General features: G+C 35.1%; 5 protein-coding genes across 5 annotated transcripts; 4 read left to right on the forward strand and 1 right to left on the reverse strand.

Moving 5' to 3' along the window:
* The first annotated feature begins 2,489 nt into the window (after positions 1-2,489).
* Positions 2,490-3,124, forward strand: LOC125215682 (protein GLUTAMINE DUMPER 2-like). Its single transcript, XM_048117178.1, has one exon. It carries the CDS (start codon positions 2,557-2,559, stop codon positions 3,022-3,024), a length of 468 nt encoding a protein of 155 aa, XP_047973135.1. The 5' UTR covers positions 2,490-2,556; the 3' UTR covers positions 3,025-3,124.
* A 2,640-nt stretch (positions 3,125-5,764) lies between these two features.
* LOC125210168 (glutathione S-transferase T3-like) lies at positions 5,765-6,598 on the forward strand. The gene is made up of 2 exons (XM_048109742.1): positions 5,765-5,989; positions 6,062-6,598. The coding sequence occupies exons 1-2, from the start codon at positions 5,765-5,767 to the stop codon at positions 6,596-6,598; spliced, it is 762 nt and encodes a 253-aa protein (XP_047965699.1).
* A 5,362-nt stretch (positions 6,599-11,960) lies between these two features.
* LOC125211033 (zinc finger protein CONSTANS-LIKE 4-like) lies at positions 11,961-13,247 on the forward strand. The gene is made up of 2 exons (XM_048110707.1): positions 11,961-12,706; positions 12,842-13,247. The coding sequence occupies exons 1-2, from the start codon at positions 12,068-12,070 to the stop codon at positions 13,082-13,084; spliced, it is 882 nt and encodes a 293-aa protein (XP_047966664.1). The 5' UTR covers positions 11,961-12,067; the 3' UTR covers positions 13,085-13,247.
* A 3,094-nt stretch (positions 13,248-16,341) lies between these two features.
* LOC125212187 (peptidyl-prolyl cis-trans isomerase FKBP13, chloroplastic-like) lies at positions 16,342-18,464 on the reverse strand. Its single transcript, XM_048112283.1, has 5 exons — positions 18,104-18,464; positions 17,884-17,976; positions 17,644-17,704; positions 17,270-17,338; positions 16,342-16,615 (listed from the first exon to the last, which is right to left on the reverse strand). Exons 1-5 carry the CDS (start codon positions 18,428-18,430, stop codon positions 16,551-16,553), a joined length of 615 nt encoding a protein of 204 aa, XP_047968240.1. The 5' UTR covers positions 18,431-18,464; the 3' UTR covers positions 16,342-16,550.
* A 2,448-nt stretch (positions 18,465-20,912) lies between these two features.
* LOC125214473 (ubiquitin-NEDD8-like protein RUB2) lies at positions 20,913-22,877 on the forward strand. Its single transcript, XM_048115516.1, has 3 exons — positions 20,913-21,071; positions 21,980-22,239; positions 22,655-22,877. The coding sequence occupies exons 1-3, from the start codon at positions 20,979-20,981 to the stop codon at positions 22,764-22,766; spliced, it is 465 nt and encodes a 154-aa protein (XP_047971473.1). The 5' UTR covers positions 20,913-20,978; the 3' UTR covers positions 22,767-22,877.
* The last annotated feature ends 25 nt before the right edge of the window (positions 22,878-22,902 follow it).

The following is a 22,902-nucleotide window of genomic DNA, read 5'->3' on the forward strand; positions in this document are numbered from 1 at the left end:
AATATACATAATTCTTTCACTGGATACGATCTTAATTAATATTCCCCCTCTATTTTCTAACAATCTTTTAGTATTTTTTAAGTCTTCTAGAATTCGTATACATGCATGCTAAGATTCTCTATAAAAACACTTAACTAATTCTATCTCTTATTCACATTTTGGCCTTCTCTTTTTTCACCAAGATTACGTTTTGATATATTTATGCAACACTGCAATAATATATTAGAAATTACTATTACTAATTATTTACTCTATAGTGGTTTAATCTCCAATTAGATGTAATATCATCTGTGCACCACGCTACATACTCAAGAATTGAACCCAAGCACAGCACCACAGAATAATTTGTGAAAGTAAAAAGAGTTAGATTAACAAATTACGACTTGTTGAAAGATTAATTTGGGCCCATGAAATGACACACATAAATATTTGGATATTGTTTTGAGAATGGGATGGCATCCAATTAATCTCCAACACAGTGCTTGTCCTTTCACTTTGATGTACGGCCAATTATATTTATATACACATAGCACTTTGTAATTTTCTGTAGTATCTTCTCTAAATCAAAATATACTACTACTAGTTATCACAATACTATAGTATATATCCATACAAAATTGTATAAAGATCGATAGGGCCAAGCAATGAACAGACTGCAAATAGGAGAAGAAAATGGAGTATTTGAAGAAAATGTGTAACTTTCACAGTAAAAGTTGCCGGATTGACTAGAATTTAACAAAATTTTTATAGTTTTGCTGATAATTTGTCCAAAAGGAAGTGATGGCAGGAATGTAATTAAATGGGAAGATATCATGACATAGGAAAAGTTAATGATGCACTAAAAATATTCTTTATAAATAAATCCCTTGATTAATGATTATGTGACTTTGATGATATTTATGCCCACATGAATAATCTGAGTGGTTTGTCCCTGTAGCTGGGACTACTCTTCTCCATTTCAGATAAGCATTCTCTTTCACTTTACATAGTGCTTTCATACTCTGAATACATAGAAGTCATATAATGATATAGGGAGTAATCCTTTTTATGATTCATTTTTTTTACTTTGTAATAGAATTAAAAAAAAAAGATGTTATAGCAAATCTCATATTTTGATTATGCTAATATATACACACGACAATAGTCACACTGGATTTATATGGTTCAATTTATTTCTTACATGTTATAAAATAGAAAAAAAATTGTCAAAAATATCATGAAATTTGATCAAATTCTATTTTATTTTCATAATTTTAAAAATCAGTAAGAAACCTATAATGTTTGAATTTGTTCTTTGGTGAATTTTTTTATTAAATACTTGATATGATAGCTGAAAAATTAGTACATAGGCATCACCGCCAATGAGTTTGCAAAATTTTGTCCATTAATAAGAAAAACTATATCGTTGGATTGAAATATATGAATAACACCATTAGATAATTAAGAATAGATCCAAATTAATCTTTTTGCTTGATTTTAAAATTGAGGATAAATTAAAATTCGACCAAACTTAAAATTTTTACTCTATAATATTTCAACACTGTTTTTGTGTCAAACATGGATATGGTATCAAAATAGGATGAGCCTTAGGTAGAATCAGAATTTTCAATCAGAATAAATTTTGAGTTTCACGAAATTTAGAATCCATTCTAGACACGGTTGGCGAAAATTCGACGGTTTAAAAAGTAGTACACCATATACTATTAGATTTTAGAATGCACCATAAACCGTGAAAATATTTTAAAGATTTTAAACATTTTTAGCAATATTTGTAGAGATCAGAAGAATTTCATTTTTCTAATCATCTTCTCCAATTTGAAGCACATGACATCTTAATTCGTGCATGTAACATGGATTATGGATTAAAGGATGGTACTCGGAGTTTCCTTTTTTACTAGGAGAAATATGTGATGACTTGATCAAATTAGAAAGTGTTTTAGAAGTTATTGAAGAATCAATAACTTGCCGAGCGACACAAAGGTGAACTTCACCTCGCTTCTCTAACTCTTTCACCCTCTTTGCGTGTGTTTGGGATTGCTCTCGGTTTTTGGTGGTTGTATTGTTAGTCCCCTCTTTTATTGTTTTTTTGTTGGTGGGAGGTGTGTTGGTCGTAGTTTGTCATGCGCTTTGTCTATTCCTTTATTTTTTTGGCTTGATGTCCGTCTTGTTTTGATTTTGTCGTGGTGGTGATATTTGAGCCTTTTATCTAATATTAAAAAAAATGTGTAAGGAATTTAAACTCCTTTATAACATATACGTTGTTAATTAGATTATGAAACGAATATTAGATGCACTATCCATATTACTTTTCCAATACACATACTTATATGATACTATCTCAATGTCACCACATAAAACATCAAATCCAATAATAAAAAAGTTCTCCAAATTGCAAAGTGACCTAAGCTCTCTTTGTATAAATAGACAACACCTCCTCCCCTTTCCTCAAACTCAAAAAAACACACACTTTTCCCTCTTCAAATCAACTCAATTATTTCTTTCCAAAAAAAAAAAAAAAAAAAAAAAAAACTAGCAAGTAAAACTCAAAGAAAAGAAATGAGAATCGGTATTCACTCGACCACAAACACGGCAACCTTCTCGCCACCGGCCGCCATCCAGCGGTCGCCGTGGCACTCTCCGGTGCCGTACCTCTTTGGGGGGATGGCAGCGATGCTCGGCTTGATCGCCTTCGCCCTCCTCATCCTGGCCTGCTCCTACTGGAAGCTCTCCGCGGTAGAAGAGGGAGACGTGGAGAGCGGAGCAGGCGAGAAGGGCGAAGGCGCCTCAGCCGAGAAGGCGCTGCCGGTTTTCGAAGAGAAGTTCTTAGTGATCATGGCTGGTGAAGTCAAGCCTACTTACCTCGCCACCGCTAGAAATGTGGAGAATAAAGGAAAAGTTGGTGGAGAAGAAGAAGAAGAGGAGGAGAAGGTGAAGAAAGATGATGGAAATGTTGTGGAAAATGGGGAGCAGTTACAATTGAGGCAACAAGAGCAAAACCAATCAACTACTACTACTATTAGTTAATGGAAAATATTGTTAGGGTTGTGGATTTTGATCTCTATTTTTGCTTCTTTTGATTTTGAGATCCGATGAATGGTAAATTTTCTTGAGATGAGCAGCTTCATTTTGGAATTTTTGTAGATCAATGCTCGATTTTCGTCCCATCATTTGAAATGTTTATTTGAAAATGTCATATCGTTTGAATAATTACTGTATTAATATCATTTTTTTGGAATAAGGTGTCATGTAGATAGTTTCTGGCATTCGAAATATCAACATGACAGCTGAAATTACACGTCAATTATATAACTTTGCACATTAATTGCCCAATCGACATATAACTTTGGATGCTACATCGATATTATGAAATTTTTTATCGTCGGAAATTTTTTAGAGGATATTTATTTCTAAAAGTGAAAATTATACCCATAAAACAACACTAACAAGAAGTGCGGTATGATTATATTCTTTATTGACAGTATATATAAGATATTATTATTATATTATGTGTATATATTATATGTAATGTTTATAGAATGGAATGCAATATTTTATGGATATATTGTGTGATTATATTCTTTATTGACACTATATATAAGATATTAAATTACATTATGTGTATATGTTATTAAGCAATTTTTTTTGTAAAAGTGGTATAATAAGTATTTTCCCTAAATAACTCTTTTAGTTTGAATGTCTAGTTGGATGTGGGCCCTTATATTTCGACTTGTCAAAAAATTAATTATTGGACACACCATATCATATTGTCTCTATAGTGTTGATGGATCACTGAATTTTTTTCTTGTGAACCTTATTCTCCATTAACAATTATCCAATAATTTTTTTATTTTACTTTATCTATTTCATGTTAATACTTGTGTCGTCCCTAAAATCCCTATTTTGAAAATCAGATGGAGTAATCACTAAATGTGCAACATTTTCGGCCGAACGCCTCAAACGATGGGAAAAATCAACCCTTGACCTCTATTAGAAATTCAATTAGGATAAAAATAAACAAGTTGCAAGTACATAAGTATGATTAGTGGCAACAAAAGGTGGCAAGCTAAAATCATTAATCTTGTCTTTGCAACTTGATGGAAAATGGTGCATAAAAAATGCAGCAGTCATCAAGCACTACATTTTGTGCTGGTGAAGAGGATAAGACTAAGAAAATGATCAAAGTATATATTCTTAATTAATGGGATTTCCTTTTTTGTTAATATATTTGTATTTAATCAATGGTGCCATTAGACAGATATGGAATATATTTGTATTTAATTAGATATTTATTAGTATTAATTGTGGTTAATAGAGTCGCCGGATTCGGATACCGGCGGCGTAAGGGTGGTCGGAGATATGTGGCGGTCCCATACATCAGCATGCTATGCCCTTTCAAGTGTTGCTTTTGAGCTGGAAAAAAAGGCTCATTAATACTGTTACTTTAGTTGGCTAATTTGTTCACATGTATTTTGGGTTTGAAGATGCAAGCATACATCAAATCAAACATCTCACAAATCTTATCGCCTTTTATTTATTTTTCCTCATATGAATGAACCGGTTAATATTTGAGGGTGTATTTTTTATCCACTTTGTATATGTGCAAAAGCTAGCATATGGACTAGGTGGGCCTAGTGGAGTAGACTGACCCTACTTGTCCAAAAGTATAGCCGGAAAACTCCATAAAATTGACTTTCAACCACACTGCAACTTCGTCTCTGGCCTAATCGGTATAATTTCCAAGGCATCGCCATGGCATATGATCAGAACATATAAGGGAAACTGCAATTTGCATATAGCTACCAAAAGAAAAAAATGCTTCCTCAGTCCAAACAACGGCAGAGCACGCCAACGAGTCGATGACGACCTTCTTCAAACCGGCAAAATTTAACCGCACAAGTTTTGTTCTCCGGTATACTTTATGAATTACAATCTTCCATCACAAATTTACATACCAAGAAGTTCAGAGATTTTGTGGTCAAACATAAATAGCAACAACTATTGGAAATTAAATATCAAAATTAAGAATCAATTATTTATCTTATAGATGTAGTAATTAATAAATATGATTTGGTGGGAGTAGTGTGGGAGACATGAGTGGTTTGTGATGTGATTGGCTTAATTTGTTGGGGTTGCAAGTTGAATATAGGTGGTTCAATTTGATTGGCTGATTACGCGATCCACTTTACTAACCTTCTCATACTCCGCCGTGGCGATCCGACACGGCTAACCACCACTCAAACTAATGCAGAACTATGCCATGTTTTATAGAAGTGATAACTCATCTAGGGATGGAATGTTATGAATAACTCATCTAGAGATGGAATTTTATGAATTTTCATAAAATTTCATCCCTAGATAAGTTATTACCCCCTACCAAACATGCCATTAGGGCATCCGCAATGGGGCAAACGATGCGACGGACGATGAATTGTCCGTCGCATTGTCCGCCACTGCAGTATCGCGGACGATGGGTAACCCATCGTCCGCGCCCAATACATCGTCCGCGGACAATGCGCGGAGGATACCCATCGTCCGTTGCATCGTCCGCCACTATGGACGAGGCGGACGATGGGTCACGGACGATGCGACGCGGTTTAGTTTTTTTTTTTTTTAATTTTATTAAATTTTCAAAACCCATATATTCCTCTTTCACTTCATTTTTCACACTTCATTTTTCTCACTTCACTCTCATCAAATTCACTACATTTTCAAGCAAAATGGATTCCGGAGATTATCGGAATAGTCCGATGTTCGGTGGTGCACGATGGCGGGTACAGAACCCGACGAATACCTGCCATTCGACACCAACGCCGAGTACGATCCCGACTTTTCCACCGACTCATACGGGCTGTCTGATATGGAACCGTCTCCACGCCGCCCCTCCGCACCTCGCGGCCGGCCCGCCGCTCCCTCCGCCGCCGCCGCTTCTGGATCTGCCACCAAGAAGAAGTGGACCAAGGCCCAAGCCCAGAAGTTGCCTACAACGGAGGTATGTGAAGAGTTCGCCCCGGGAAGGACGAACTACTCCGACCCCGAATCCATCGTCTTGATGAGATGTTAGATTGATGTTTCGGAGGATCCGGTGTACGCCAACAACCAGAGAGTGACTGCGTATTGGGAGCGCATCGCCGAGAAATACAACGCGGCCAAGCCGGCGAACGCGTACAAGCGCCACAAGGAGCAGCTCCGCAAGCACTGGGATCAAATAAAGAAGCAGGTAAATTTGTTCGCGGCGGAGTACGAGAAGTGTGAGAGGGAGCAGGCCAGTGGCGAGAGTCTCGCGGATGTGCGGGACAAAGCGATGCAATCGTACATTTTATTGTACGGCGATTTCAAGCACTACCAGTCCTGGGCGCTCTTGAGGGACAAGCAGAAGTTCGTTGGTGGTGTGATTCCCCAATCGATGGCGGCGAGGAGGAGGGCGTCGAAGCGCACCTTCAATGCTTATACAAGTAGCGATAGCGGCGCGTCTCCGATGGACCTCAACAGTCCGGTGTTCGAGGATGAGAGTTCCGGCACACCGATGTCCTCCCGGCGTCCCCCTGGCGTCAAGGCTGCCAAGGGCAAGGCCACATCAACCTCCGTCGCGCCGCGCTGACCAGAGCCCCGTCGCCGACCCCGAGTTCGACGCCGTCCGCGACTTCGACTGCGGCCCATGCGTACGCGGATTTGGCGGCCTCCTCCGACTACCGGACGTTGTTGGACGCGCACACCGCCCTCATGCAGGCGACCAACCCGGCTCAAATCGAGGGGATCCAGCGGATGATCGATGGCCTCGGCCGCAAGTTGGGACTTCTCTAGACTAGCCTCCTTTTTTTTGTATTTAGTGCTTTTTTTATTTCTTATTTTGTAACTTTTTTTTTTTAATTAAGTAAAATTAGAATTTCCCTTTAATTGTGTTGTTTTTATTTGTTTATTATTTTTATTTACATTTGCAAACATAAAAATATAAATACAAAATAGTAAAATGCTTAGGGCGTCGCTTAGGACGGGTTATAGTCCGCCCCACTGCAGATGGAATAGGAGAAGGATAAAATGCTGACGTGGCGGTGCATAGGGCGTCGCTTAGGGCGTCCCATTGTGGATGCCCTTAGTAAACAAAAATTAACCATAACTTTTTTAACCAATGAGAAAAACATAAACTTTTATGTTCTTATAATATTAATTTTCACTTTTACAAGTTCTTTATACTCCCTCCGTCGCTAAAGAATCTGCACTTTGGGTTCGATACGTGCTTTAACACAAAATTGATAGAGTTAAAGAGAGGTAAAGAGAAATAGTAATTAAAGTAATGTTTGTGAAGAATGAGTTCCATCTTATTAGAGAAAAGTGTTTCTAAAATTAAAAAATAAATATTATTATGAGATGAACTGAAAAGAAAAAAAATACATATTTTTTTGGGAGGGTGGAGTAACACACAGACTAGCTACTGTCGAGAAATGTTATGACATGGGCCAAATAGATAGTTTAAAAGAATATGAGTGTGAATCAGCCCAAACAATGTAAACAGATGAGCCCAAAAGTAATCATTAACCCATTAATTAAGCTCTCATTCTAGACTCATTAATTATCCCATTAATTAAGCTCTCATTATAGACTAATACCACCATAGTATCAAAGATTTAAAGCTATTTAATACAAAAAGGTGGCACAATAAATTTGAAATGAGACTTCTTGTAGCAAAAAAAAAAAGTTGATCCGGTCGCCCCAGCCGCCCCCACACCCCGGCCCGATAGTTTGTGAGGGAGTTCAATCAGGGTACATAGCGGCCCGGTAGAAAGGAGGCCTTCAACCCATTGTCCTGACAGGAGCCCATCTCTCAAGGCCTCACACTTGTGCTTGAGAGATGGAAGCTCTCACATGCCAGTAATGGAATTCGAACTCAGCTCCTTTAAATGAGACTTCTGACTATAGGCATAATACCCGTTAGGTCAACACTAATAATATAATATGAAAATGATTTTTAACCGGATAATTCCTTTAAATTGTTTCAGGCAAATTGAAAAATTGAAGGAACTGTTGCATAATTGTGAATTGTGATGTTACTTTTTGTGTGGTCAATGCATTTTACGATATATACTACTTCCTCTGTCCCAAATAATTCGACCAAGTATTCCATTTCGAGCCGTCCCACTTTACTTTTACCATTTTTTGTAGTGGACCTCATATTCCACTAACTCATTCCTACTCACATTTTATTAAAAAACTACTCCCTCCGTCTCGGCTAAGATGACACATTGCTTAGCCGGCACGAGATTTTAAGAGTTATTGGTTAAAGTGTTTAATTGGAGAGAGAGAAGGTGTGTGTAAGTATTAAAGTAGAGAGATAAAGAAAGAAGGATATTTTAATAGGAGTGAGAAAAAGTGGTTGAGTGTATTAATTGGAGAGAGAAAGTTACCAAAAAAGGAAATGTGTCATCTTAGTTGGGACAAACTAAAAAGGAAAACATGTCATCTTAAGCGAGATGAAGGGAGTAATACTTTAAAAGTACGACCCACATCCTACCAACTTTTTCAACTCATTTTTCATTAGATTTCTTAAAATTCGTAGTGAGTCAAAGTGTCTCAAATTATCTGGGACGGAGGGAGTATTATAGTCCATTTCACTTTTTTCGCTTAGACAATGTCAGTAAAGATGTAAATATTGTGTGAAGTAAAAAATGTACTCAACTATTACTACAACTCTATGGAGAGGGAGATTGTGGAAAGACAAATCTTGTGAACAAAAAAGTATTATTGACTGACAAGTGACAACTATGCTATTGCTCTGAAAAAGCAATTCTGAATTTTGGGAATCCAATTCCAATCTCGTGAGCCAACCCGTGCACTTATAGTAGTATAGTACTCATGTCATAAAATACGATACATAAATCAAAAATGGCTTTCTAATGTGAAGCCCATATATTATGTTTTAATTCAAAAGTCAATATATATAGAGATTTTATTCAAAAGTTATGTTTAATATCGTAAAGTTTATGCTAAATACTTTAGGGTACTGATAAAATGTAAACTCATATATTGTACAAACTCCAAATTTTTCAACACAGTATCAACACAATATCAACACGTAAAATTTCAAGATTTTGATTTCAACAACATGTCAATACAACGACAACACAATTTCAACACAACATCAACCATTGAGATTGTGTTGACATTTTTTGTTACTGTTATTTTATCATTTATTGATATTTTCTAATGAACCAGATCAAAGCTTAAAATTTGTAGTACAATATTTAGAGTTTGCATTCGATCACAATCCACGTACGTTAATTCTTATCATCTATCACCAATTTATTATTAAAACACGTTGGAATCAAAATGGCAATATAGAAATCAATTAAAATCTCAAACCACTCGAACTAACGATTAAAATTATTTGTCGGGTCAGTCACCTAAAACTAAAAGTAAGCTATGTGAAAGTGTTAATTTTGAAAATTATAATATTGGGATTTTGAAATTTTAGATGAATTGAAAACGGTAGCACATGTCAAATTGAAAACGACTGTGCTTGTGAGGACGAAATGGATTTTCAAGTGATGTTTAATTTTTATAAAATCTTACAACTATATTAGTATAAGAAAAATCAAGAGGGAGAGAGCGATGACTCAAGCTTCTAATATTCCATCCGTATTGACTCAAGCTTCTAATATTCCATCCGTTCTAAGGAAGATGACCCCTTTCTTTGGGCGGTATGAAAATTTATACAACTCTATTTGATGTGTAAAGTGAAGAGAATAAGTAAGAGAGAAAGACTTGATTGAGACAAACTAAAAAGAAAAATTGATCATCTTCAATGTCTCCAACCATTCCACTAAACTCAAAACTATTTTAGTGAAAATCTCACACTAAATATTGATTTTGCTCCAACCATTTACACTAAACTCAAACGCAAAAGAATATTCTTCACCCACTAAGTTTTTATACTTTTCATTTTTCAATCATACCTATATGTTTTATCTAAATTACACACTAACCCCAAGACACTTTGTCAATATCTTAAATTAATTAAATAATACAATATAAGATTTATTAACTAATACAACTAAATATGAAATCTAGTATTCATTAAATAATAAATTACAAAATTTATAAATTTTAAATACAATAAAAATACTATAAAAAAGTTACAAACGTACTCATAAAATAACTAAAACTCAAATTAAAATTCATTTAAAAATAGCACAAGTACATAAAATATACTACGATAAAATAACTAAAACTCAATGTTTGAAATTTGCATATTGTTCCTACAAATGGTCAACTAGTGCATTTCGAAGTTCAAGATCAACCAAATGACTATGTGGCTGGAACCTACTCTTCTTTGCTCAACAATATTAGAGGATCTGATTCTAATTTACAAGATTATTATTAGATTATGGTTTTATTAGTTGTTGCAATTTTAATTATCAGTCTTCTATTTTTATTTTATGTATTTGGCTTATATTTCTCATTTTTAAAATTTATATATTATGCATTGTTTTAATTACTAATGTTAACTATTTTTGTTATATGTACCGTTAGATTATAAATAATAAAATACTTTTTACCAATATATTGAATAATATAATATTAATATGGGTCATCCTACTATTTAATAACTAAATCAATTATTAATAAGATTAGATTAGGTTAATTCACAGTTTCATCTTCACGCATCTTTATGCTCTGTAAGTTTTTTTTTTCTCTATATTTTAATTTCTCTTCCTTCTCTTCTTCTATCCTTTACTTCTTCTATTTTAATAAATATGAATTGATTTGGACTTGAATGCAATAACTCAAACTATGAAAAGTGTTTTTGGTATACTTTTAGTGCAAACCTAAAGATAAGTATTTTTTCTTCAAAAACTAATAATGAGATTGGTTTTGCAGTACCGTTGGAGAGATTTTCCTACTGCATTTTAGGTTTTACAGTATTGTTGGAGATGCTCTAACGGAAGGGTTTACATGCTAGGAGTAAATCATTCTTCATGTAAGTAATTTACATGAAAACAACAGAGAGTGAAAACAAATCTTGAAATTATTGAACCAACTAGTGAAAATGGAGTCTAAGTTAAACCAAGTAAAACTAGACCAAGTTTTTTATTTTTAGATTTTAGTGAAAATGAAGCCAAAGTTAAATCAAGTGAAACTAGACCAAGTTTTTAATTTTTAGATTTTAGTGAAAATGAACCATCCTTTGAAGGCCAGCCATGAAAATGAATGTCAATAATAATGACTTGGCAATTTTCTATAATGCCCCTAACGCTTCCACAAAAGCCACCTATCCATGAAGAACATTAATGCAGGTATGTAAAAGACAAACGCTATTTAATAAACGATAATATTCATTCAAAATTCAAAACTTATCAAAATAAACATTTTAGACCTTAAAACTAATCCTACTCCAAAACGCAATCAAATACAATGAAGAATATTAAGTAGGATATTATATTCAATATGGCTCTTTGTTCGTATTCCTGCTATGTTTTGGAAAAACTTTTTTCAATCATGATTTAACTTTAACGTCAAAAGCTATACATATTTTAGATTCTACTAACGAGCAATCTTAGTTGTGAAAAATTTATTGACTACTTGTTTCATGTAGTCCCATTACTTGAAAATAACTAGATCTTAAATGATTTGGACATACACATGATTCATTAAATGAGTTTATGTAGGAGTACTATTAAATTTATTATATTGATTGATAAGTTGGTCCAAAAAAGAAAAAAGAAAAAATCTTGAACACGTTGGCTATATGCCTATATAGGAGTAGAAAATTCTCTACACACAACTAGCTAAATCTCCCACGTCTCTCCGTGGACCCCACCCCCTGTCTAAACAACAAAATCCAAAAATAAGATAAAATGAATTCAACCTTTTTTATTTGGCTAAGACTCCGCCATATGTCCTCCCCTCATTGGCCACCACTGAGATCATCCCTACCCATTCAGCTCGTTTTACAGTCATAAACTGATAAAAACGCAGCCACCAATTTTCAATTCTCTCTAAAATTTCTTCATCTCGAACAAGTGAGAAATCGGATTAGCAACACAATCACATCATCAGAGCGCGAAGAAGAGAAATGATAACGGCGAAGCTCTGCGACTCGTGCAAGTCGGCCTCCGCCGCCGTCTTCTGCCGCGCCGACTCCGCCTTCCTCTGCCGCGCGTGCGACGCCGACGTCCACGCCGCCAACAAGCTGGCCTCGCGCCACGGCCGCGTCTGGATCTGCGAGGTCTGCGAGCAGGCCCCGGCCTCCTTCACCTGCAAGGCCGACGCCGCCGCCCTCTGCGCCGCCTGCGACGCCGACATCCACTCCGCCAACCCCCTCGCCCGCCGCCACGACCGCGTCCCGATCTCCCCCTTCTACGAATCCGCCTCCGCGGCCAGCTCCGAGGAGGAGGCCGAGGCCGCGTCCTGGCTCCTGCCCGACCCGAATAGCAAAATTGAGGAGGAATCCGGGTCGCCGGAGTACATGTCGCTCTTCTCCGATATGGATCCGTATCTGGATCTGGATCTCAAATGCAAGCCGCACCAAATCGCCGATACCGACCACAAGCATTACTCCGACGGAGTCGTGCCGGTGCAGAACAAGCCCGAATTCGGGTCGGGTCACTACGTACCTGGCCCCGTCGTCGACGGATTCCCCACCTACGAAATGGACTACCCGAGCCCCAAACCCTTCATGTACAACTTCACCTCACAATCCATCAGCCAAAGCGTATGCTCCTTTCAAACCCTAATCCTAATTCAATTGAGTAATTGGGGATTTTGCATAAAAACCCTAATCCAGTGGATATGCTCAATTTTAGCTTGAGATTAATTAATTGACTCGAATTGGAACTGTGATTGACAGGTGTCGTCGTCGTCGATGGAGGTGGGGGTGGTGCCGGAGGCGGAGGCGGCGGTGGGGATGGACAGAGAAGCGAGGGTGATGAGGTACAGGGAGAAGAGGAAGAACAGGAGGTTCGAGAAGACGATCAGATACGCGTCGAGGAAGGCGTACGCGGAGACGAGGCCGAGGATCAAGGGGAGATTTGCGAAGCGGTCGGAGCTGGAGGTGGAGTCTGCAGCTTACGGCGTCGTTCCGAGCTTCTAGATCTTTTTTTTGGACATCGGAAGATGATGTTGATGAAGAAGGAAGAATGTGCATGTGTAAATATTGAAGTTTTTTCTACTTCTCTTTTTGTGATATAACAACCTTCACTTTTGTTTCTGCACATCTTCATTAGTAGATATGAATGCATGCTTTCTTTGAGTTATTTGTATTTTTGAGTTGATTAGGTAACTGCAAACAAATCATACTACATGATTAAATCTTCAAAAAACATTAAGCATCCATGAGCACATCCATCTATCTTGGAGTATGGTGATCGGATAATTTAGTTTTCTTATTTGTTTTTCTGAAAAATAAAACACGAGAATAAACTAGATAACGGTATGGCCCACCGTGTATCAGATAATGAGATGTTATTGGCTGGCTGGATTTTCCAATTTCTCTAGAACCGCACGTTATTAGATATGGGGCCCACCTCTAATTTAATCAATTAAAAAAGATGCATAATTTCCGTGATGTTTTTGTTCTGCATTTCGATGTAAAAATTTAAAAATGCAATGCGATTGAGATTTGAGACACTGTTCCATCGATTCATAGCAATACATGATCTCTTGAATTAATTACTATTGTAATTTATAGTGTCACCATAAATTTTTTTATGTATTAGTAGTATAATTAAAAATCTAATCCGATTGGCAATTGTTTCTCATTGTCTCTCTTATTATCAATCCTTATATATACTATGTTATAACACATCTTTTCAAACCAAACTAACAGTGATGACGGAGGAGCCACTTGAGAATTAAAGACGCAACTATATTCCAAAAAGTTTGGAATGATTCATTTGTCTCGTAATAAGAGTTATATTTAATGTGGACATAGACTTTAAAAAATGTAAAAAGTAGTAGGTTAGAAAAGTAAGTAGAATATGAGATCCGTTTTTATATATTGATTTTATAATAAAATATGAATGGAGTGAGTTAATATAATGTAGGACTTACTTACTATTTATGGTAAAAATAAAATGTGACTTTTATTATTGGACGGACCGATATAGCAACAAAATGTAAATCTTATTATGGGACGAGTGCACAATGTCTAAGATTCACTAATTATGAAGATATATAACTAGCTACGGTTTCAATTCTACATCGACTTCGGTGCTTTTTATCTTGCTTTATATGTGTTGTATTTTTTTTTAATAGTACGCAAGCGTAATATAATATTATCTTTATTATATATTATTTCTAATGAGTATGCTACATAATTTATGTGGGCAACATCCTCGATCCATACATGTTTTATGTTGTTGTTTAATACCAATACATTCAAAAATGTTACTATTAAAAATTTTAATTTCATATTCATAAAAATCAAAGATTCGATTCTCTTTTATCATTTCTCTAATTATGCTCATAGTTGAGATTATGGAGTACATAAAATTGATGTATTTTGTACTCCCTCCATTCCATAGTAGATATCACACTTGGGACTTGGGAGATGGTACGAGATTTTATGAGATATTATTATGGTGAGAGAAAATATAATTTTATAATAAATGTGGAGAAAGGAACTTTTTCCAAAAGAGAATATGCGACATTTTTGTGGGACAAACTAAAAAGGAAAGGGTGACATCTACTATGAGGAAGGGAGTAATATTTTTATGGTTTCTTAAATAACTAAAGCTTTGCATAAGTTAAAATTAATTCTTCATTTCATAGTATATCTAAGAATCCCATTTTTAAATAGTGAAAATTTTCTACAGGTACACTAGAAAATAGTCTATTTTTCATTTCATAGTATATCTAAGAATCCCATTTTTAAATAGCGAAAATTTTCTACAGGTACACTTAAAAACAATCTATTTTTTATATACAAAAAAGTAACTTCCTTTATTATTTATTATTTCTGATTATGCTCATATTTGAGATCGTACATAATATTGATATATTCTTTTTTCTATTTTTTTATGATTAAAAAATAATTGATGTATTTTGTACTCTTTATGTTATCTTAAATGATTAAAACTTTGCACAAGTCAAATAAATTTTTCATTTCATAGTATATCCCGATGTTGTAGTTGCATTTATCTTGAGTACAAGAATTAAGAAAATTGTGTGGTGAAGTGAATTAAGTGCAAATAAAATAAAAATAGGAAACATAATAGAGTATAGACATAAATAGAGGATAATGGAAGAAAGAGAAGATAGTGTTATTTTTTTCTAAAAATTGGACATGATACAACTGTGGAACAATAAAAAAAAATTACTTCACAATTTTAAGATTAAGTGTCTCGACTTGGCATGAATTTTAAGAAATGTAATAAAAAGTTAGTAGGAAAGTTAGTGGAGTGTAAATCTTATTTTTATATGATGTATATTATTTTTTAATTAAAATGTGAGTGAAATAAGTTATTGGAATGTGCTGTCCATAACAAAAAGTAATAATTCCTCCGCCCCAAGACTCGTAACGAAGTTGGTCACTTCTTTTGGACACGAAGATTAAGAAATTGTGTTGAATGAGTTAAATGTTAGTAATAATATACTTATACTCTCCCGTCCCAATAGAAATGAAATATTTGTTTTTCTGTATGAGATTTTATGTAGTGTTGTTTTATGAGTTAATTAGTAGAGAATAAAGTAGAATAGATGAAAAAGTAGAGATGATATTGTTTTCAATGTAGAAAAAGTTTAATTTTTAATAGGACAACCCAAGAAGGAAAACGTTTCATTTTTAATGGTACTGAGAGAGTATAAAATACTCATTTTGTTCCATAATAGTGGAGATATTTCTTTTTGCACACGATTTAAGAAAAATTGTGTTAAATGGGTTAGGTAAATGAAGAATAAAGTAGAAAATGAAAAAGATAGAGAAATGATGAGGATAAAGAATAAGAGAATAAAGTAAGAGAGAAAAAACGTATTGACTTTTACTGAAAAGGGAAATGACTCCACTACCATGGAACGTACAAAAATGACAAAATGACTCTACTACTATAGAACGGAGGGAATAGAAGATAGGAAAAAAGTAGGAGAGATAAGAGATAGTAAACTGGTAATGAAGATGTTTTGTGTTTTTTTAATAAAGGAAATTACTCAACTTTATTGAGATGGCACAAAAAGGAATATGACTCAACATAGTTGGAATGGAGGGAGTAAAAAGTAAATGAAATACTTTATCATGGACGGACGGAAAAAAAACTCGAGACACTTAATCGTTTATTTACGAAGGCTTACATTATCATGTGTTATATGTGTAACAATAACAATGTGGCAAATGACAGCCATTTTAATTGAGAATAAATTAGAATATTAATTTCTATATCAATTGTATCTCTGTAACATATACAATGGAAACCAAATTTCTCCATGTATTTGAGGATTCAATTAAATTACACAGTTACTTTAAATCTTAACATATACCAGAAACAAAATAGCATAGAGTGTAAAACGTGGAAAAAAGATAACCTCGAAAGCAATTGATCCACAACCCATCGCGAAGCCTCAAGTTAAGCCTTTCCAACGAACTCCACGTCGAAAAAAAGAACTGAATCTGGTGGAATAATGCACGATCCTGCACCACCAATTCAATTATGCACAATAGTTAACCTTTAACAACATCATCAACAACAACAACAACAATAATGACCAAAGACGTGTGGTCAAAAATTGACCTAGTTCAAATTCGTGGAACAATCAGTTTTAACCACCCTTTCATGTTTTAAGTCATAACATCTTCTTTGCAGCTCCAAATCACCAACAGCCAGATGCCTTGGAAAGCCAGTTCAAATGACTTTCTCTATGTATTTCTCACTGAATCTATATTCCAACTATCTAAAGAGTTCTATGTGTTCAAAAGTCTCCTTTATAAATGTTGCTGATTTCAAGAGTCTCTCATGCATGAACTTATCTTTACTTAGTAGCCGATAAATAGTTTACTTTATGTAGTGAATGCCAGACTGGAGTGTTATAATCATTTGATATATATAGAGTTTGAGAGTTGAGTTCTCATTCATTGGTTTTCCTGACTAGAAGTCGAATTTAGCATCTCTTTTTTTCATCTTTTTCTTCCTATTTCCGACCTCATCAAAATTACATGACACACATTTGTATTAACATCTTAAGTACTCGTTATCTTGATTATTTAGTTACTACGGAATATTCATCTCAATTCATTTATCAACCATAATCATTTCATAATATAAAGGTGATTATGCCTATGTAATACCTCCTTTGCAGCCTGCTCCCCTCATGCCATATCCTAGTGCTGGAGGAATTTTCAGCTTGCGTTTACCTCCTGCAATGAACTTAACAGTTAAACTTCATTAACACTGATGGCAATCTGGGATGGAGCAAATCACCCTGGCCGTTGTATCGTTTCCCACTTATAGTATATAGAGAAATGTATTCACACGTTCAAATCGATTCCTACTTACATAATCGTTTGTCTACTTTCAAAATCTTAGCTCCGTCCTTGATGATAAACAATTCAATACACTGAATTTGACACAGTAAACCACAAACTTTCTATGTGCTCATGAGAATATATTTTACTAAATGTATGATGCGTGTATTTCAAAAGTAAAATTTAGAAATGAGAACCAGGTAGCATGGGTGGAATTCCTTCTCCACCTAGAATTCCATCATCCCATCCTTTAATCACCTGCATAAATCACAATCACTTAATTTAACGTTTCCAGATGCTGTTATATCTGATTCCATCGTATTATCACATACTAATACAATAATTTGAGTAATGCTGATATTCAGTTCAATAATAAACATCCATTTCGAAAATAAAATTAAAAAGCATAGCATTAGCCTAATTCAAAATTAACGTACCTCACCAACTCCAACGCGAAACGTCAGAGGTTTCCCCCTATTGTAACTACTATCAAACACCTTCCCGTCCGGCAATCTGCCGATATAGTGCGCCTGCAATTTTAATTCCATTAAATACTCGTATACATCAATTTACACATTATTACGAGTATTTTCGTTGCAACTCCAAATTGAAAGCACAATGCGAGGAATTCAACAGGATTTATTTTGAATTTGCGACCTTAATGAGCTGGCCTTTAGCAGGTTGAGGTCCGGTTCCGATAGCCTTGTCGCAGAAGGCGAGACCTGAAGGAGCTGCCGTGTACTCACACGTGTCGGGGGCGGCGCTCTCCGCCGCCGCTGCGTCCGTCCGCGGGTGAAGAAATTGAACAAGGCTGAAGCTTAAGCCAATGCCGACAGCTTCTCTTCTGCTCAATGGAGTTGAAATCGATGCGTTTAGATCCAATTTGAGAGCAGAGGATTGAACTATCCATGGCTTCCTTGTGGTGACAGATCCTAATCTGTGAGCGGGATTATAAATTCCGATTGACAATGGAAGGGAGCTCATTTTCGTGATTCGGAAACAGCCACAATTTTATGATTTATAAAGATAAATTGATGTATTTTTATGTGATAGAAATAAAATATTCGAAATGAATATTCATAGAATTAAACTGGGCTTATTGGGCTTCTTATTGGGCTTATGTGTTACCATCTAATTAAGCTTTAGAATAAATTGTTAAGCACTCCATAAAAAAGTTTGACGAAATATCGATTGAGTAATTTGTGCAGTTTAGGGTAATCAATACCGTACGTAATATGGATTCTGGATAATCGACATGCAATTTTAATTGTGATATTTCAATCGCTATAGTTTTTTTTAGGATCACTTATTTTTAAAAGACAAATTGCATGTAAAGTCATGACCTTTCAATATTGTTTGGTTTTTTCCGTGAACTTTAAATGTTGCATGAAAAATCATGAATTTTATCGGATTGTGTAAATTTTTCATCAGACCAGATCCGATAGATTTTCGACACAATTACTTATTATACGTAGCGCGCCGTAGTCCGGAAGCATGACTTGGCAAAACTCCACTATTCTTATTGTTTCTCTTCTATCTTTGCAATCTCTTGCCCTTGACTTATCACAAACATACAAGTAGCACAAATGAAAACATATAAATCGAATTCAGAATACAAATCGAATTCCACAAGTCAAATTTAGCATAAAAGTAGCATTGATTTCACAATTCGAGTTGAACCCTAAATTTGTCATTTGTCAAGTCACGCATCCGGCGTGCCAAGTATAATAAATTGTGTCGGAAATCTGTCGGGTCGGGTCGGATGGAAAATTTACACAATCCGGTAAAATTTATGACTTTTCATGTAACATTTAAAGTTCACGGAAAAAACCAAACTATGTTGAAAGTGCATGGCTTTTTTTTAAAATTTTTTTAATTTTTTTAAAATTCATAACTTTACCGACAATTAGCCCTTTTAAAAAGGGAATAATATTTAACTTAGTAAACATTTTTTTATAAATATTTCTGGATTGAGACAATAGAATGGAGATAATTTGGAGACAGTCTCTCCAAAGTCCAATCTTTGCATTTCATAAATTCTAGAAACCTTCAACTTCAACGTCCAAGAAAATCAAAATTTGCAGTTTGATGTTTTTTAGTATTTTGCTAATGATTATTTTGGAGGGGATTTGTATTGCTAATAAGATACTATAAATGCACTGTTAAATTATACAGTACTTATAATAATTAAATAGGTATATTTAGGCCTGCTTATTCGGCCGGTTCCGGCTCTACCCGGTCCGGTTGACTGGGTACCCGGTTATAAATTTTCATGAATCTTGGAACCGGAACCGGAACCGGAACCGGCCGGATCCGGTTCGGAACCGGTCGGATAAGAACCGGTCGGTTCCAGTTCCGAACCGGAACCGATTTATAGTTTTAATTTTGATTTATTTAAATAATTCAATATTTAGAAATATAACAATTAATGCCAAAAAATTTAAATAAACACACAAAAATATAAATCAAACTATTGAAAATCTAAAATAATATAATAGTAACTTTTAACATGGAGTAAAAATATAGTTCTTGACCACTAATCATGTGATTTATGCCCAACTACGTCTCAAAAGTGGTATACAAAATAAATCTAGTCCACATATTATGAAATTTTAATTCTTTAATATCTTTATTACATTATTATTTGTATTCACTCAGCAAAATACCTTCCAACAAATAAAACATTAAGAAGGAAAAATGAGTCATGAAATTGATTACTTCAATGATTGAGATATTCACAAAACTAGTAGTGTTGTTATTTTAATTTTCTATATGCTAGCCTATTTTCACCCAGTATATATATATAGTCTATGTGTATATAAGGCTTATAATTTAATATAATTTTAAAGTAGTAGTATTTGATTTTATCATATATTTCTAAACGATACAGATGTGCATCAAAATATACACTATATAGGTTAATCGAAAAAAATTAGATAAACTATACAATATGTTAGTAATTGAAAGCATATCAAACGAATTTATATTTGAAGCACATTCTTTGATATATTTCTAACTCAATTGAATACACAAAATGAGGAGATATCAAATGAAAAATATGTACTCCATAGTTGCTGGCTAGGAAGTTAGGAATAGGATTACTTTTATTTAAGTACAAATATTAAATTTTATTAAAACTAAAATTAAAAATCTGAAATTAATATATTATCCGGTTCCGGGTAAGAACCGGTCGGTTCCGGGTAGAACCGGAACCGAAAAGTTTGAAAAATACTAGAACCGGTACCGGAACCGGAACCGGTTCTCCGATTCCCGGTTCCTCAATTACCCGGTCGGTTCCGGTTCCGGTTCCGGATACCCGAGAACCGGAGAACTGATTAAGCAGGCATAGGTATATTACCCAAAAAAAAAAAATGAAATAGCAGGGCAAAAAGTCGCCGACTTTATAATTTGAAGATGAATAAAATATTAACATAAGTAAATAAAAAATGAATATATAAATAAGGTGATGTTGGAAGAAAAAGAAAATCTGAATTAGGTGGTGTCGACTTGCAACGAGAGAGCGAGATAAGAGATGCAGATATTCGTCAAAACCCTAACCGGAAAGACAATTACGCTCGAGGTTGAGAGCAGCGACACCATCGATAATGTCAAGGCCAAGATTCAGGTCATCCATTTTGCTCTCTCTTTTTTCTTCCATTGATTACTCGCGTGTTTAATTGGTTGAATCCTTTGTTGTTTGCGCTGGGAGTTATCTATCGATTTTGACTTTCTGATTGCGTTTTTACTTTTTCTTCACGTTATTACTTGATGTTGACGGAATAATAAGGGTTTGCTGTGAAGTTCAAGTATGTGTCTAGTTAATTATAATTGGGATATCGGGGATTTAATTAGCCATATGGTAATACTGGTCATGCTCAGAGGTATAATTTTGGAAAATCAGTTGACAATTGAAGGGTTATGCTGTGAAGGGTAGCACATTTTTGTGATTTTTTTAAGGAGGTTGTGGAATACAGCTTTTAATTACTTGATGCCGGTGGGTTCTGGTTCTGGCCTTCCTCTCGAGAGCATATAGAAGAGGAATTCTCTTATAATTATAAGTATACAAGTTTGGGGTTGTTAAGTACAAGTATTTTGATAAGCAACTATGTGCTGGAACTGGTATTAGAGTATTGCCTCTTTCGTCGCTGGTCATGGCTATGCAGTTTGGTGTTGGTAGTGTCGAGATATTGATTTATTTGTTGGTGTTTGTTTGTAAAAAATGTACAGATTGTGTACGGTTACATAATCTCTTGCAGTCCTAGCATGCTATTGCTTTAGGTATTGTTTCTGCACAATCTTTGTTGTTAGGAGAAGTTATTCTACTTCAGCTACTACATGTGTGCTAGCAGATTATCGGGCATTGATTCGATTGACTTTCATGTTTAGTGAACATACTTTGTTTAGATAATTACATGTTTCTGGCAGGTTGAGACCGTAATGTGCATCTATTGATGATATTTAATTCCCTGTTTATATCTCCCGTTTCCTAATTAACTTGCTGACTATAATGAATATGAATGGCTGAGATTCCAGGACAAAGAAGGCATCCCTCCTGACCAGCAGAGGCTAATATTTGCCGGTAAGCAGTTGGAAGATGGTAGGACCTTGGCAGATTACAATATCCAGAAGGAATCTACACTTCACCTTGTTTTGAGACTTAGGGGAGGTACTATGATCAAGGTTAAGACCCTTACCGGGAAAGAAATTGAAATTGATATCGAGCCAACTGATACTATCGACCGGATCAAGGAAAGGGTTGAGGAGAAAGAGGGAATTCCTCCAGTTCAGCAAAGGTTTGTTGTTTAATACAATGCCTTTGTTGTTTAATACAGTACTCCTCTTTGGATTTTGATTGTCTATTTGTCCTTACATTGTTGCCCCACTAATTTTCCTTCATGTGATTGATTTGGGTGGCTTGCATTGGTGAATTGTATCGTTTTTATCTCCATGTCTAAGTAATATAAGTATAGCACATAGAATGGTTTATATTTTGTTATAGTTGAAAATTCCCAGAACGAGTCTCTAATATATCTACTAACACGTAGATGAGCCTCATGATACCAATCCATATATTTCTGTTATGTTGTCATTGTTCTTGAACTCTTCTCTGCCCTCCTGGATTCGTAACTCAAAATGGAGCCCCTCCTGAACTCCCCAATAATATGATTCTGGTAAATTTATGATCTCACCAAGTCATTCACATTGTAGGCTCATTTATGCTGGCAAGCAGCTTGGAGATGACAAGACTGCCAAAGACTACAATATTGAGGGCGGATCGGTGCTTCACCTTGTCCTGGCCTTGAGGGGTGGCTCTTTCTAAATGCAGAACTATGAAAAATGTTCTGAATAGCAATTTATGAACTAATTCTCTATGCTGTGTGCTCTGCCATCGACATTGCTACTTAATATTGAGTGGATTTCAGTTTTTCTACTAGAGTTATTATTACTATGCTGAT

This window comes from Salvia hispanica, chromosome 3, assembly GCF_023119035.1.
Source record: "Salvia hispanica cultivar TCC Black 2014 chromosome 3, UniMelb_Shisp_WGS_1.0, whole genome shotgun sequence".
Lineage (NCBI taxonomy): Eukaryota > Viridiplantae > Streptophyta > Magnoliopsida > Lamiales > Lamiaceae > Salvia > Salvia hispanica.